The 17291-nt window shown below is 46.1% G+C and overlaps 1 protein-coding gene across 1 annotated transcript; it reads left to right on the forward strand.

Moving 5' to 3' along the window:
• The first annotated feature begins 1569 nt into the window (after window positions 1-1569).
• Window positions 1570-12713, forward strand: LOC119385200 (progranulin). The gene is made up of 2 exons (XM_037652713.2): window positions 1570-1741; window positions 12017-12713. Exons 1-2 carry the CDS (start codon window positions 1594-1596, stop codon window positions 12643-12645), a joined length of 777 nt encoding a protein of 258 aa, XP_037508641.1. The 5' UTR covers window positions 1570-1593; the 3' UTR covers window positions 12646-12713.
• The last annotated feature ends 4578 nt before the right edge of the window (window positions 12714-17291 follow it).

Here is a 17291-nt window from a genome sequence, read left to right on the forward strand (position 1 = left end):
TGGAGGGGCCATATTCCCTTAAACCAGCGTTTTGTTGAGTTACGCGAGATCGGATCCAAAAGAGTTAGCTGCTAGGCTTACTTCGTTTCACAACACAATTTTTTTGGTTTCGCATTCATTGCTTCGCTCTTAAGCGGAACTGAGTTTTTTTTAACCGTTAGCTATTGACCCCCGAAAGCGAGGGGCGGACGTGTAACATGGCGTAGCCGCTTCACTGTGGGCCGTCAGCGACGGGCCCGCTACTGACAGCTGCGCATTTGCGGCTGCTCCGACCAGGAGATATGATTTTACTAATGAGATGACATTTTTAAAAAAAGCAAGCAAAAAATTCGAATTGGAACCCTAGCACGTGAGCTCGAAAGGGCAGGGCCTTTTAGGGGGTATTTACTGCAGAGTGATTACAAACTCGGACGTGCTGGCGGAAGGAATTACGAAAAAGCTGTTCTGGATGAAGATCCATGGATAAAGTATATTTGAGGAAAAGTGTCAACGCGTTTCCACCGTTCGCGTGCTCTTCCATAAACGCGAAGCAAGGAAAATTCGATATTGTCCCATATATCTACTGCGAGCGATCCCAGATTTCATTCCGCGATGTCCGGAAACAGAAGTGACAGACATTTTAGCGGCACTCATGTAGTTATTACTGAACATTGCTTTCCTTACGTGCCGTGCGACGCTTGAAACGAGCTATCAGCAGCGTTTCTATAACAGACGACGTCCGCCGATAAATCGCCGTCGCACTTTCTCGCTACCGATAGGCTAGACGTCACAAGCCTCTGCGGAGAGCGCGTTTTGCTGTCGAGCCGACTTGCAGAACAGAAGCTGCGTCGGCACCGTGCATGGCATCGTGGCTTACTCGGAACGCACGCGCGAGCGCTATTTATTCAGCGGAATAATTCTTGGTCCATGATTGCGACTTTATTGGCAGCCTCAAGATCGAGCTGCACATGTTCTGACGCGCCGGCGGTGCGATTTCCGGTGATAGACGGCCCCAAACCCGAGACTTTGGCGCAGTTTGGCGCAAATTTCGTCGATATTATCAGGATGGCGCAGTAAATACAATTTGGCGCACTTTGGCGCAGTTGGCGCAGGAGTGGAATCACTGCAAAAGGGAAGACCAGGCTGCTCATGCGTACAGAGAATTGTTTCTTGCGGAGAGCATGGTGACAGGTGCACATTTCCGCTTCGACAATTTCCTTCATCACTGTATACTCGCCCACAGGAGCCAGCTAGAAATTTTTATGGAAAGGGGTAGGGGGGGGGGAGTGCTCAATCACCCTTGATCTATGATCGAGTCCGTTCTTGTATGTGTGTATGCATATATACACATGCAAAATTGAAAAATACACATACGGGGGGAGGGGGTGCGAAGTTACAGCGTGTAATTTGACCAACATATGTGTCTCGGCCAGCATGAAGGCGATAACGTTGCTATTTTCCACTGTTTTTTCCTTAATTAAGCTAGGTTCAGCCGTGTATATCTGACGCATGCCTTTCAGACCTTTCAGACCGATCGAGTGAACAAAGACTCGTGCCTATCAGTTCCGCTATCTAATCCCTCGTGGACACGGGACTACACCGCGATATATAGAGATGTCCCAACGCGTTCACGCAAGAGACATGCTGTTCCTTTCGCCACTGCAATCTGACGGAATGCCGATCGCAATCTGCGTTTTCGCACTTTTCGTGGGGCTCGTCGCAAGCCAGAAGACCTGCCCAGATGGATCACTGTGCGACACCGGTATATACGCATTTTTCGCATCACTGCAGTACCTTATAACTTGTTGCCCTTGTGCCATACGCGCTTAAACACGTATACCAGTTGATGTTATCAGCAAGGATTTAGAGCAAGAATATTAGAGAGTTTTATAGCAAGGATGTTGAGGTGTCGTTGCATTAGTTGTCCTGTAACAATTAACTTCAAGGATGTCAGCTTCAATTCACGGAAGCGGCACTGAGCTTTCTATTAGTATTATTTTCACTACGTCTATAATTTGTGGACCAAATGCCTATCGCTCCAATGGTTGCTATGACACGAAGAAATGGAAGTACTCCTGAACGTGATCGGAAGATAATAAGTATAGCTGGTCCGTATATTATATACGAATATGAAGACATAGCGAAGATTTCGAATCTTCATCTAGGTTTGTTTCTGCGTGGTTTGTGATAAGTATACACAATATAGTCTTATTAAGTTATAATTTTATTAAAGACATAAATACTGACGTTTTTTTTTCTCCCGATCGAGAAAAACAACTTCGTTTTATGATTAGCCAATCCAAGAAACACTAAAGAGAAAAACGATTTTTCTCATATTAGTAAAATACTCTTTCACAATTTCAAGGTCACCACTCTTGCCGCGAGAAGACGCTTAGTAAGCGAGAAAACACGCAAAAAGAGAATGCGCGGGTGATGACGCCACCTTGACGACCCGCACCAGAGGCCACGACGTCATAGATTTTGACGGCGTCTGCTAGGTCCTACGTAATTCCTAATCAGTAAAAATGAAGTACTTTGTCCTCTGAAGGAGCCATAGACTTAACGTACCAATTGTTTCCAGAAATTTCGTTGTGCCATGTCACCAAAATACGAAAAATACACTTTGAAGTCTGTGACGTCACGCACGAAGATATCAGCGCGAAATTTAAAAATGAAACTTTGATTTTCTCCTCGATTGATAAACCTATGATGGTGAAATTAACGGCATTAGAGTTCTCAGATAACAATTTATCAATCTAAACCGATTCATTGTCTCACTTTAGTGTCCCTTCAAAGGTACTCAGAGGAGCGCCCGCAACCGATAATGAAAAGCACGAAACAGTTGCGGGGTGATGCACATCATCTCGAGGAGATATAACGACGTTGTCAGGTAGTTGAAGATATGCCATTACGCCTGCGTATCAATAAGCGACAAAAGAAAAATTACGTTGTGTGTGCAAGGAGGCGTACCTAAAGTACCGTCCGACTTTTAGACAACCTTTCCGCTAAATCGTATTTTAACACGACAGCGTTAAAGGGGCCCTGCAACACTTTTTCAACATGCTCAGAAAATCCTGCCCATCGGTAGTCGAGGCTTCTGAGTACACGCGAGCCAAACATTAGAGCGCAGCGCGCCACATGGAATTTACAATTAGTTCGCAAAGACGGCTAGAAATCGCTCCCTCTTCTCTCGACAAATGATGTCATATACTCAAAATGACTGCGTTATAAATAAGCACAAAGTCCACGGACATTGGCCGATTTCAGCATCATGTGCTGCATAGTTACCGTGGCCGCCGCGGTATGCCGCCACGTGCCCACCCGCACGCTCGCGATCACACTGAAAGTAAGCCGCGCGTTCGAAGAAAAAAAGAAAAGAAAGTGTTCAAGGTCATGACGCGCGCTGACAAAGGGACGCATCTTCTTGCCCCCTTGCCATCCCCCTCCCTGCGTAGCTTTCAGCCAACACCCTCTAGACTTTAAGGCCTGAAGGCTGCCACCGTGACGTCACGAAGCGGCGGCGGCGGTTGCTCGCCACACAGCGAAGGCTTGCGTAGGGACGTCTGCTGTGCGCTTGTCTTGGCCTTTTCTTTCGTCAGTGTTCCTGTTTGGTGCTTAGGAATTCCCTCCCCAGGAGTAAAGGAATTGCGTGCAAATATTTACGGTCAAATGAGCCTCACAAATTTTGACATATTTCTTTCTTTTGTGAATAAGTAAAAGACGTGTGTTTGCTCTGAGGAGTATCAAGCACTTAAACCGAGTTTTGCTGAGCTTATGCCCTGTATTTCGCCTCGGTAGTAAACAGAAATAGATATATCAAATGTCCAGGAACTTCGCATAATTTTGTTCATCGGTTCTTGGTTATACATCCGGCTGGTAGCACAAACTTGCGACTGATTGATACATCGGCCACAAAAGAGCCCGAACACGTAGTCACACCTCGAAGAAAATTATCTTCGCGTAATGCATTCAGGGAAGTTCGAATAAAAAAAAAAGATTCATAGGAACAAGCTACCCTTTGACCTTAAGTAAAACTGCAAGGTTAACTGTTCGTGCGAAAATACGTAGGCTCCATACATTTGCCTTCTCGAGTTGCGCTTGCCAGTGATAGGGAAACTTATGGGCAGGTAATAAATGAAACAGAGGAAATCTTACACCAGGTCGCAAGCGTGCTTTATAAGCGAGAACGGGAGACTAATGGCATTTTGTCTGAACAACTTTATTTACAGCGGGGCCAAAGGCACTTCGAGAGCTATTTCTAGCTGAGCGTTTCCAGCTTTCCCTTCTTTGATTTCGATTCAGCTTCTAAAACCATTTCTTGCGGCTAAAGACTTGTATGAGAGGATTCGTGCTGCACTGCAACTCTTGCTTCAGAACCAGCTGTCAAGCATGTCCATCGTCGCAGGTATTAAAATATGACGACTCGTCGTTGGTTAGGAGCTTCACGGTGAGGTCTGTAACCACTTGGTGCTGTTTCGAGAACTTTAAAGCACTTCTTGTTTTGACGATTGCTCCAGGACTGCATGATTATATGCGACAGCATTTACGACAAACAGCGCTAAAAGCAGGATACTTCCACGGTCCATTGCTCTGACGAGGTCAGTGCTTCTCTGCAACACAAACTGAAATTTCTTTATTCACTGTCGTTGCTTCTCTACATTTCTCACTCGAGTTTCTTCAAGGCGGCGTAGACAGCATGCCCTGCCATATACACCAACATAGGCGTGCGCAGGGGGGGGGGGGCAAGGGGGGCGAGAAGGGGGGGCGCAAAGTCAGCCCTATACATTGTAGGGGGGGGCGAGAAGAGGGGCGCAAAGGCAGCCGCATACATTGACATAATAGGGAGGGGGGGGGCGCTGCGACGAACCTTCGCCCCCCCTGAAGGGGAACCCTGCGCACGCTTATGTACACCAATACCGGGATAACGTCCGTCATGTTTTACAGCGTTTCCTCGGTGACAACTACGTTGCAGCAAGGCCGTGAACAGTTTGCTTCCCTCTGAAGGTCATGCCATTCCTCATCCTCGTCACTGGCGTTTCTAGAAGTGGCGACCGTCGTACTTCTAATCACGCTTGGAAGTATATGTAGAATATTCTGCAGGAAAACTCACCCTGAGGTTCTGTGAAGGAGTGAAGTTGTCACACGAAATCGCGCGCAGCCATTTTTAGCGCAGCTCCGCATCTTGGAAAATCGAAAACGCACACCTTGCACTTCAAGTCGTAATCATGGGCGTCCGGAGGGGGGTGCAAGGGGGGGCAGCTGCCCCTCCCTGGAATTTCGGATAATATTTTTCTATGCGGCACCAATAAGCTACGCAGCTTGATTAGCACACTCAGGTCCCGGCCTTCTCTATTTCTAACCAATTTCACACGTTGCACACTATTGATTAATCTTGTAGGTCATGTCACGGCAGTGAAAGAAAGGCTGTCAGTGCTTGATCACCCCCCGCCCCCTGCACATGCACCCCCCTGCACTAAGTTCTGCGGACGCCCTTGGTCGTAATTGCTACTGCACTGAAGGACACAGCACTTGTTCGGTTTGACGAATTCAATGCCCCACATACGCTTCAGCACGCACGACGTTCTCGCATTTTAGAAAAAAACGGCACACTGCACTGACAGAACCGACGTACCACGTGTGGCAGCAAGAAACATACTGACGTGCCGGTGTGCCGCCGCACTACTCGCCTTCCGTCATTAAATATAGCGCGCTTTTGAGTTGAAAGTTATCTCGCTGGGTGCTGATATTTCATTAAAAGATAACTCTCATAGGGTTATTGCAGGTTTATTCTGCCGATTGTATTTGTTTATTCAGAAGAATGGCGCGACTTTCTTAATAACGACCAGTGACACGTGTTTCGACTTGTATCCATCCGCGTTTGAGCGGGCCACCGGGAACGGGGGAAACCGGATTCCCGCTGCCGTCGCCGCCTCCACTTGGTGACGTCAGCGCTTCGAATGCGGAGAGCGCTTCGGCCTTAAGGCGCATTCACACTTGAGAAGCGAAGAGAAAGCGAAAGCGCCAGAGCGGCCGGAAAACCGTTTTCGCGCGCGTCGGAAATGTTCACATTTGTTCTGCCTCTCCAGCATGCTGTCGCCGCCGCCGCCGCCGCCTTCGCCACTTCGAGAATTCATTCTCTTTTCCCCGTTTCCTGAGCATTTAATTTCGTACCGAATTCAAATTGAGCATGCAAAACACGGAAAATAAATAGCTTTCACCTTTTCAAACCGCCGTTTCGGGAGATACACCAGCAGAAACTACATAAGCGGACACGGCAGCAGTGGCTGCGGCGGCGGATTCACCCGGCTTTGCAAGAAGCGAGACACGTTGGGGCACGCCGACTCGCTACTGCTACACCTTTTTCTACTTCCAGTGTTCTTGTCAATCGTAATCCAAACCAGGTTCTCGAGGAACGCGTCCTTGTCGAGGCTGTGAGTCTTGTCGTGCTGGACGGGTAGTTTGCAAATGCGCCGATGTGAGCCACCGCCGACGCCTTGGCCGCCATGTTGAATTTGCGGTCTGTTGTTTACGTCACGTGATTTGAGCTAGCGCAGCCAAAGTACGGCTTCCCGTGAAGCGGAAAGGCGATCCGCTTTCGCGTGGCGGAAAAATCGGTCTCGGACCGATTTTTTCGCGTCCGCCTCGCGGCGTGGTTTTCCGGCCGCTTAGGCGGCGAAGCGAGTGAATTTCCGGTTAGTTTTGCCGCTTTCGCCCCCATCGAGGCCAAGTGTGAACGCGCCATTAGAGTCTTTCAGCGCGCTCGCTAGTACGAAAGAAGAGAGAAAGCGCTTGAAGCATGCGACAAATCCCTGTGACTGTTCGTACCTGACGGATTCTAAAAATTTTTGCGGCAGTCGATTCGTGAGGCAATAAGCTTTTTTTAATGAAGCCATTCGACGATTACATCGAAAAATGTTGCCGGGCTCCTTTAAGCGCTTTCTCTCTTTCATCATGACGAGCGCGCTGGTAGGGATTACACGGGGCGGTGCCGTAGGCATAGAGGAGGCACTGCACAGACGAAAGAAGCTACGTCACGCGCCCGTCGTGAAATACGATCGCTTTCTCCATGTGCAATTCGGGAGCGCGCTTGTGTTGCAACCATGTGATTTTAGCAGGTTATAGAGCGCGACGCCCTGAACATGGCGGCACCCCGTGGCAAGAAGCACATCTAGTTCAAACGCCACTATTGGTTTATGCATGCTACCGACCAATAGACGTCAGACACTGCCCAGGCGGCGCTGCGAAAAACACCGCCACCAGCGCTCTCATCGTAGCCCTGGCACTAACTGGGTAGTGCAAAGAGAGCCGCCCGCAAGCGAATGTGCATAGGCCGCAATGTAACCCTCCTCTTTCGTTGATGTCGAGGCGCGGTTTCCTGAAAATCGAGGACCTGGAAAGCTTCTTCCGCCAGTCCACGCTTCAGAAACAAAGGAAGCTGATCAAAGCGAACTGCGAGTACAATGCAAAATAAGTTTTAGTTATTCCCGCTCGCTGCAACTAGCAAGTACAAGCGAGCATCACACGACACCGAGTTCGAGGCAAGCCCTCCGACATCAGTTCTCTAGAGCCTAAATGCGTTAAAATCGGGTATATACGTATGCCACAGCGATAAAGTACCTACATACACGATCAATTTACTTAGCTATGCATCTTACGATCAGTGGTGCAAAACTCAGCTCATCAGGGGCGAATGGCTCCGGCGATTTTCGCCTTTTCAGTTGCATTCTCCCTTAATTCATTTCTCGCTTCCTGTGCATTGGAGTGTTTCATTACGCATCCTCAAATGGTCTCTTGATGGTCGTCTTCCGTTTGTGTGTACTGCACTGCAAATGGGGATACGTGCGTGTCCACTTTCGCGGGGTACAACCAAAGGCAAAACCGTGGCCTCCGAGATAGCTACGGCAACCGCGGAGGACACGGGCGAAACAAACCTGAAGGGGGTCACGACCAACATTCTGCGATTTACTTGTATGAAGAACGTGGTGTTAGCTAGTTAGAACCAGAACTCTAAGCCTTCAAAACGTACGTACGTCCGCGATGCTGTGTTGTGACGACCAATTCTCATTTTTAACATATTTGACGGGTTAACATGGTTGTACGTCAACTTTGGGCATACTCTGAGGTTGGCAGCATGTTTCGTGTCTGCCACATACAAGGCGTCGTAGCACGGCCACTTTATAAATCGGCCTTGTCTTTTCAAAAGTTTTTTCTCGTCGCGGTGTGCGTATCACGCGTCTCCAGTCTGCCTCTAGCTGCTCACTTCGTGTTACACGACAAGCACCGCGGTCAGAGCCTCTGCTGAGCTTCATAGTCAAGGTTACCACGGTTTTGCATCAGGGCTACGCAAAACAACAGCAGAGCCACACATTCATGCCACCGGCTGTGGAGAACGCGGGTACTTCGCTTACCCAACACGCTCGCAACATCCCATATCCAGCGATCTCGCCTTTCTTCTTCGTACGACAACTATGGAAATCGGTAAAACTGAACGTTGTTATTCAGTCTTTTACGTCCGTGGCAATTCACAACGCAACAGTGCGTCTTTTGCGGAGTTTCTTCGTAGCGTGCGGAGGGCTCTCGTCTGCTGCTGTTTTCGCCGTCGTTCAGGCGAGTGATCCAGCAAGCACTTCACGGCGGCTCGGTGGCGCGTCCGACTAGCGGAGAGCAATTGACAGCTCTCGTTCTGAGTGCTAAATGCGCAAACACACGCAATATTAAGCTCAATCGTTGTTTCGCACTCGCTAGTTGCACCTGGTCCCATTGGCCGCGAGATCGAGCGGAGTCGCCGCCTGGCGGCTACTGGCTGAAGCGCGCCTAGTGTGGATTGCTCCCTGCGTCGTCTGCTAGCCACGTCGTGTTTGCATGTGCGCGTACGTCCTGCACGTTCTCAAAGGGCGGTTTGTTCTGTTCTGTTAGCGCAAGTTTAACTGCTCGTACGTATACCTAACAGGGTGTACAGAAGCAAATGGGCTTGCTCGGCTGCATGCGCATTGTAATGAGATCAGTGAGTGCGACTTTCGAGAGGGCTGTGTATTGGTGTCGTACCCTTCGTTCGCCAGAATCATTTCAGTGTTGGTGCCGCTTTCTGGTTCAAGCACATTGCTAAGTGCGCTTGGCATAGTCCCAAACATGTGGAGCAATAAATAGTGTATGAATGCAGCGTTTCAGTGACTCGGTGGTAAACAAAACGAGGCTCATGCACTTTCGCGTTGTTGTTACGTGTATAACCGTGGCACTGCAGTTCATGATGAGCTTTAGTTGTGCTTAAGATGTCCTTTTATTGTATGGTCGTGGGTCCCGCTACAGCGAAATATTTCTATCAAGTAAAGTCTGAGACTTCGGTAGTCAACTGTCCCTAAAAAAAACAGACATTGGAATGACACGGCAGTGTTAAACGGAGTTGCGGCGCGCAATTTTAACTTGGTGCGAAATTTATGCAGAAAACACCCGTGTGCTTAGATTTAGGTACGCTTTCAAGGACCCAGATGTTCAAAATTAATCCCGACGGCGTGCCTTACATTTATGTCGCATAATTTCACGCAAACCTCATCCTTTCTATTTACATTATCTTGAGCGTTTGTGTGGAGTCGTTATAAATTGATGGAAGGCAGCGGACATTATTAGTTTGAGAAAAAAAAAAGACACTTGTTCCGTAAAATAACCGGACCTTTGTTGCATCATTGTCGTGCATGTAATCAATCGATGAAAGCTCTGTGCTAAACTCTTACCTGCGTATATATGCGTATTCGCGTGAACAGTGCTATATTGAACTCATTGCACAGGAATATGGGCTGGTGTACAAATGAACAAGAAGTAAACACTTAAGTAGCTCAGTCGTGCTAATGCAGTGCGTAGTACACAAAAACACAAGCTAAACACGTACAGAGAAAACAACAAAAAACGTCATATAGCGCGTAAGCGCAGACTGTCATCCAGGGCGCGCATCCCTTTCATCGGCGATTGCGCTTCTCTCACTAGTAATAGTAACGTTGGATGATCTTCGTGCTTCGATACAACAATGAAGAGCGTATATATTACCAGTAAGATGCAATCAACGCATTTTATTTGCCGACAATCGGCTCAAACCACTCACAAAGAAGCGCCGCCGTGTGCATTTGTATACGCGCCTCCGAACGCCTCTCCACACTAACCCGGCGACGGTGCTGCCACCTATAGGTCGATCTCGCGGCCAATAGCAAACTGTGCGAGAGAGTCGGTCTATGCACTACTCAATACTTCTCCGACAGGTGGTGCCACACATCTTGGAAACTCCACTTGTTGTGTGACGAAAAAATCACAGCATATCCACGGAGTGAATGATGATGAGTGGGCGAAGCTGCGGAGGTTCATCGGTAAACCGTGAATCTTCCGTGAATTCTGCCCAGTACATCATCACCGACGTGAGATCGGGCGCGTTTATACTAAAGGTTCGATGAGTTATGACGACTTGCAGCGCACTTTAATTTTACATATGTACGCTGTGAATTTTCATTGTTTAGAAAACCATTGCTTAGAAAACATCTGGCGTCTTTCGTTAAGCAGCTGGCGTCTTTTCGTTTTGCTTTAGAAACATCTGGCGTTCTTTCGTTTTGCTTTTACAAAACATCTGGCGTCTTTTGTTGGTTTATTTCATCAATCAACGGCGTTTTGAACAAAATTTTTATTGTTTAATCACGCACAGGAGAAATCTCACCAGGCACTACCTTGGAGGTAAAGAATGGCTGCTAATGGGAATGAGAGACAGAAGAAGTCGGCTTTTAGCTAACGCTGCGAATTTTTTTATTGTTCAACAACGCACAGGAAAAATCTCCCACCGGCACCACCTTGCAGGTCAAAGCGTAAGTCTGGTTACATACTACGCTACGAGGGACGAACGGGTGCCGCTATAAGGAGCTTCGCCCCTAAAACTGCTGTAGGACAGTCCCGACAGCCCTCCGAAGAGCTTGAGTACGGACCTCATGAAGAGGTGGCACTTGTGGAAGTGGAAACTTCGAGCTTCGCTTGCGAACTCTCCTTGATGCGTACGAATGGAAAATTCGGCTCTGTTCGCAGCAGCGTCTGGTTTCCGCTGTATGCGTTTTTTCACCAAGCACGAGGACTGATTCAGGACCCTTTAAAAGCGAAGCTTAGGGACACTAAATAGAAACAATGAATCGGCCTAGATCGATAAATTGTGCTCTGAAAACTCTGAGAACTCTAATTTCGCCATCATAGGCTTATTAATAGAGGAGAAAATCAAGTTCAAAGTTTCGTTTTAAAATTTCGCGCCGAAATCTCCCCGCGTGACGTCACGGATTTCAAAGTGTATTTATCGTATTCTGGCGCCACTGCTTCAACAAAATTACGCCAAACTTGGCTTGTTAATTCTATGGCCCCCTCAGAGGACAATGTACTTCATTTTTACCGATTAGGAACTACGTAGTCCCTATATAGTAGGCGCCGTCAAAACATGTGACGTCACGGCGAATGGTGCGGAAACTTCAAGGTGGCGTCGCCACCCACATTTTGTTTTTGTGCGTTTTCTCGCTTACTAAGCGTCCTCTCGCAGCAAGCGTGGTGTTTTTGGTATCGTGAAAGAGCACTTACTAATATGAGAAAAATCTTTTTGCTCTTTAGAATCCCTCTTAATTTTCCTTGATGTGTGTAATGTATGTACGAGAAGCGTAGCCAGAAATTTTTTCGGGGGTGGGGGTCATTCGTATTTTATGTACGTTCCGCGCGCGTTTGTGCAAAATTGAAAATTTTCAGGGGGAATTTCAAGTTTCAACCCCCTTTCCCTGGATACGCCGGTGATGTACGTACATACACACCCATGAAAATCAGACGTGGCCATAGGGTGTAATGTCAGAAATTCCAGCATTCATGCGAAGCTCCCCGAGAAAAGGTGTGTTTCAGCAGAATCCTTCGTTTAAGAAATGTTACTTACACCCTCGGGTGTAGTAATCTGATATTCTATATGCATGACGTTCCCGAAAATTTTTTAGGTTGAATGAGTTGCTGCTTACGTAGTTCCCCTCTCGATCCCTACCTTGATTAGGAGACACGTGCTGTAAACTGAGGAGTGGCAAGTACAGCTGCTGCCCGCTTCCCAACGCCGTCTGCTGCGAGGACCAGGAACACTGCTGTCCCTCCCGCTACCGCTGCGACAACGAGACCGACGCCTGCAAGCCGTCGGCTCACGTCGAAGCCCTTCGGTCTCAGGCGCTCGGCAACGCCAACGAGCATCCACGAAACAACCACGTTCAGTGCAGTCTATCGGACGACGCGGTCTGTCCCACTGGCCACACGTGCTGCACGACGACGCCGACGACGAGAACCACTAACTACAGTTGTTGCCCATTCCGAAACGCCGTGTGCTGCGCTGATGGGAAACACTGCTGCCCTGCGCAGAGCACGTGCCAGCCAACTACGGGACGATGCAGCTACGATGACGCAGCGGAGGCTCCGGAGAAAGCGACGCACGAGACCGTTCCAACGACGACGAGGAAGGCAGTACCCGCTGAATGTCCAAACGAAGTCTGCGCCGCGAGCTTTTCACGGAATACCATTCGCACATGTCCGCCGGGCTACTACCAATGCTCAAACCCCGTCTACTGCTGTCCTGACGACTTTCTCTGCACATTCACAGGTGCTTGCGTACCCAAGCCCCACGTTGTGACCAATTAAATTGACAGTAGCGGAATTCCAATACGGGAACTGATCTTAATTGCTAGCTCACGCAGTCATATAGTCGAACCCACATATAACGAATCATTGTGTATATCGAATCGCTGTAAAAATTCCTTTGAAATATTTTCGATATATAAAATATTTTATATATCCAATTACCTATATAGTGAACTTTTTGTGATGCCCTTCAGATTGGATATATCCGGGTTCGAATGTATGTCATGTGTATGATGAAAGAGATTAGTGTGATACCGTGAGTCACGACAACGCATGACAAGAACCATGTTTTATTGCCTTGCTCATTGAAGTTGTAATATGAGAAAAAATAGCACGCGTGACTGGTTTGAACTGACCTTACAAAGTACATGCATGTATTCCACCCTGCAAAAGTAATTAATGAGTAAACCGTGCTGCACAACGCAACACTGTGAATACGCCAAGAAAAGGCAGTTTCACGTGGCGCAATATTGCCTTTGAATGTACAGTGTTGCAGATACAAAGGATATGCCACAGGTCTAACACTTTCTGTTCAAAAGTGCTGAACTCCTCAGTGAATTTCCCCACCACAGTAGGGAAGCTGGCTGCTTTTGTTCTGCATGGAACTAAAAAATGTTTACTACTACATTTCCTTTTCGTTAGCTTACTTTCACCGAAACATTGTTAACAGGCCTAATGCAACAGTTATTGTTGCACTATGTCACTGCAATGTGAAAAGTTGCTCCAATCTGTGCGTGTAAGAAGTGCAATGTCTAATTGAAGTTCCAAAAATGCAATAAAAGATCTCCGACAAAGCTTTTTGAATAAAATAAAACTTAAATGGCATAGTTAACAAATTAGATACAATGAGAAATTGAACATCAGTCTTTTCAAATGACATCCTTCTGCAGCTTGCTCGAGTGAAAAAACCTTTGCGAGCGTCCTACAAAAATGAATCCCTCTCTTTAACTTGCATGTACTCCCCGAGTCCCTACATAAAGAACCTCCAAGTTGGGCTTGTTTAGTCCGACGGAGATTCTAAATGAGCAGGTAAGTGTGTGGTCAGGGTCATGGAACCCATTAAAATGAAGTGCATTTAACTACTTGAAGTGTGAAGGATAGCCTTACCTTTCTTTAAGGCGCACCGATGTTGGCCGCCACCATTACATACAATGTTGATTGGGTTCACATATGACTAGTGCTTTTTATGCCCTATGTAACCTAGCATAACTACAACTTTCACTTGACTAAGGCATATACATATAACCAACTAAAATTGATTCGCTATTATCCTTTTGGCCATTCTGCTAATGATGTGCAGGCAGACCAGAATGAAACACTTAACAGCACAGAGCTGAAGTGAATGAAAACACATGCTATGCATTATTACTTGTAATCGTTGTACACGGCTGTATCACATAAATATCCACTAAAGATGCCTCGTCCCACGGACATGATCTGTGCATGAATCATGCCATGTGAAAAGGCAACTGCACTTTTTTTTTTCTGCAGGGCCTTTTATAGTGCTTTTATATCATGTTGTAGTGCATCATATAAGCATCTCGCGTGCAACAGCAGCGCACTTGAAAGGTGTTTCAGAAGCTAGCAGAAGAATGATACGGCAAAGGTATCTTTTAATGGCTGCATCAGCAGCCGACAAAGTCATTACCCCCTTGTCGTTTTTTTGCACCAATCAAGGCATCCATCGAGCAGAGCTACTTCTTTGAAACAAACCCCCTTTTAATGGCGCTAATGTTGCGAGAGAGACGTGGGCGCACACTCGCCTTCACATCTTCCTCAGATTTTTTCCACCACAATTTTGAAACATAGAAAAAGTAATTAGGAACAGTGTGGTGGGTCAGAATCTTTTTAGCACGATGCTTTCGAATTCGATGCTGAACGTGATGACAAATTTTGTACAATTATGCAAGCAATAATTCATTTAAGCAATTAATTTTGGATAATTAACTAAGCATTCACAACAACAAAAATGTATCAGTATGCACAGGGCGACCACTAACAAAACACCATTGGTCACATTTCTGTACCTCGTTCCACATTTTTAAATTTATTTTGGCCCAAGTTAGCAAGGGCATCCTGTACAGAAAACAAATCAGTGCAACAAACAATAAAATGCAAGAAGGTAAATGAAATTTAATGCTTTATTGTGCTTTGCAGTTTGTTGTCTTTTTGCATTGTTTGTGTTCTGAAGTCCAAAAGTTAAACAGCACCCCCGTAAGGCAGGAGTTTCAACGGGCACCATGTTATTAGTACAAGGAAGACCCTATGTTGGCACCCTTCAAGAGTGACGGCAAGGAAGTCTCGCAAGACTTTCTAAGAGCAGGGTCCACCAACCTTCAGTGCAGGACTGGAAGATTGTGCGCTTTGTGAGTGCACAATGCCACTACAGCACCATACATTATTGCGCACTGCAAGTATCCCTCACTCATTTTTCAAGAGAACTAAAGGTAATGACACTATATCGGAATACAGGTTATTGCTCCCATAATATGTATTTGGAAGCCCACGACCATCTGCCTAATAAAACCAAGCATGCATACATTACGGCTACAGCCCATTAGGACATGGATGAGTCCAGACAGGGCTGCACTACCACAAGAACATGAGCAAAGGAACCGATAATAGAGTGTAATTCAAACTACCCGAGTAGTTCCTATTAAGTGACATGCACATTCAATCGTGATACAAAATGTCTCATCTGCCACTCCTGTCATCAGAGTCGGCCGTTTCCCCACTCACGGTGTAACAGTTAAAACACGGCAACAAGACAACACCTTTATACACAAAAATACATTATGTATTCAATTTGCCTCTTGCTGGTAACCTCAGTGAGTGAAGTTACACATTAATCCGTTATTCACCAATCCTTCAGGTGCAATGAAGCACAACACGATTTACTGCAACGCATTTATGCAGATAGTGTGAGCCATCTAAAAGCATAATGAATGTCAGTTTGTAAACACTAAGACAAAATATTTGGCAATATAAAAACACATAAGTGTGTCAATGATTTTGGACATTGTGGTTTTGACTTATCCATTATGGTGAGCATGATATTCAGTGCAAAAAACATCTGCATGCTCTTGTAACATCAGCCAAACGGTACTCTTTGTACTTGTTTAACAGTGGATACATTGGAACAGTGGAACATTCATGTTTGAGAGAGAGAAAGTACACTTTGAAAAATAGGTGCAACATCCATATAGAGATACTTCTTTTTTGCTTCCACATGCTTGGAAATAGTTCTTGACCTGTTGGATATAGTTTTCTGCAGAAAAAAAAATTCTCAAGACTGGATAAGGATAGAAGTGGAATGAAAGAGTTTTCCCTGCAAGACGGCAAGCTGAGCAACCTGTGAACAGGCAAATCCTGAATATATTTCGCGCTTTCTCTACACACTCCTGCCCAACTTTTCTTTGAGTTCCAGCACTTCAACGTGGAAAGGTCTGGTGTGGAATGCATGTGCAACAACTGACACAGGTTTGAGGCCAAGAGAATATCCAAGCTCCAACGATTATACCAGGCTTCATTGACAGGCGATAAGAGGATTGCTACCAACAAAATTCTTCTCCTATCAAGCACTAACCAATATGAACAAAAGTGCCCAACTTCTAAAATCTTTCCATGATACAGTGTGCAAATTCCCATCAACCACTTGTTTCGATCCTTGTATCCATAGAGTTGTTGAAGCTAAGTGTCAATAAAGATCAGGACACACACCAGGTTCTCATTCAAACATGGACGCTAGAATAACCGGAACAACTCCACACGATTCTGGATAACATAGATAAATGAGATGTATGGAGGCTGAGCATGCGACTGCGACCCACACATCTTGTTGTTACTCTCTTGCAGTTTGAGTGTCTCCAAACTGCTTACAGTACAAGTCAAACAGAGAGGTTGGGTACGTAATTTGGAAATCTGTGGTGGTAAAAACAACTTGTCTCTCCTTATCAAACCACAGTGCAGGATACCGAATACAAAGGGGTAAAAAAAAAGCTGTCGCCTCCTTTCTATCTTGGGCTATTCTGTGAACAGTTTAGCCAGTTTTCAATACATGCAAACTTGAAAAGGCAGCCCATGGCAAGTCCTTAGGGAAACAAAACCTTAGAAAGGGATATAGGTTTATGTCCCAAGCTTTGAGACTATAAAGGTACGGCGATACATAGCAGTGTCCACAAACACCTCAACATACCTGGCATATAGTTTACAGACCTATTACTGATGTGCACCAAACTTGCATAAACACACTATCCACTACATCAGCCAATCCAGTGTTGCGAGAACAATTTCAAAAAGTACGCTGGGAATTTTCAACTCTCAAACACTTCGACACTCACTGCAAAAACACTGGGAAAGGGTACCAATGCAAACCACAGTCCAATTAGTGATATGCTGTAACTTCTAAGTTTTACAAGCAAAGGAAACTAAAGGGGGAAGCAATTAAAACTTTCTGGCCTACATGTGTTAATGTATACGTAATGCCAAATTAAAAAAACCTAATAGTGTGTCACACTAAATGAAGCCTTAAGTTAAATGAATTAATTCCTGCCACAGAAACTGCACGAAATATGAGCTCAGCATAAAAGTCCTTATTTAAAAATGCTCATACAATGCCATGTACAACACAACAGTAAACAGTTTGC

The sequence above is a fragment of the Rhipicephalus sanguineus genome, chromosome 3 (assembly GCF_013339695.2).
Source record: "Rhipicephalus sanguineus isolate Rsan-2018 chromosome 3, BIME_Rsan_1.4, whole genome shotgun sequence".
Classification (NCBI taxonomy): domain Eukaryota; kingdom Metazoa; phylum Arthropoda; class Arachnida; order Ixodida; family Ixodidae; genus Rhipicephalus; species Rhipicephalus sanguineus.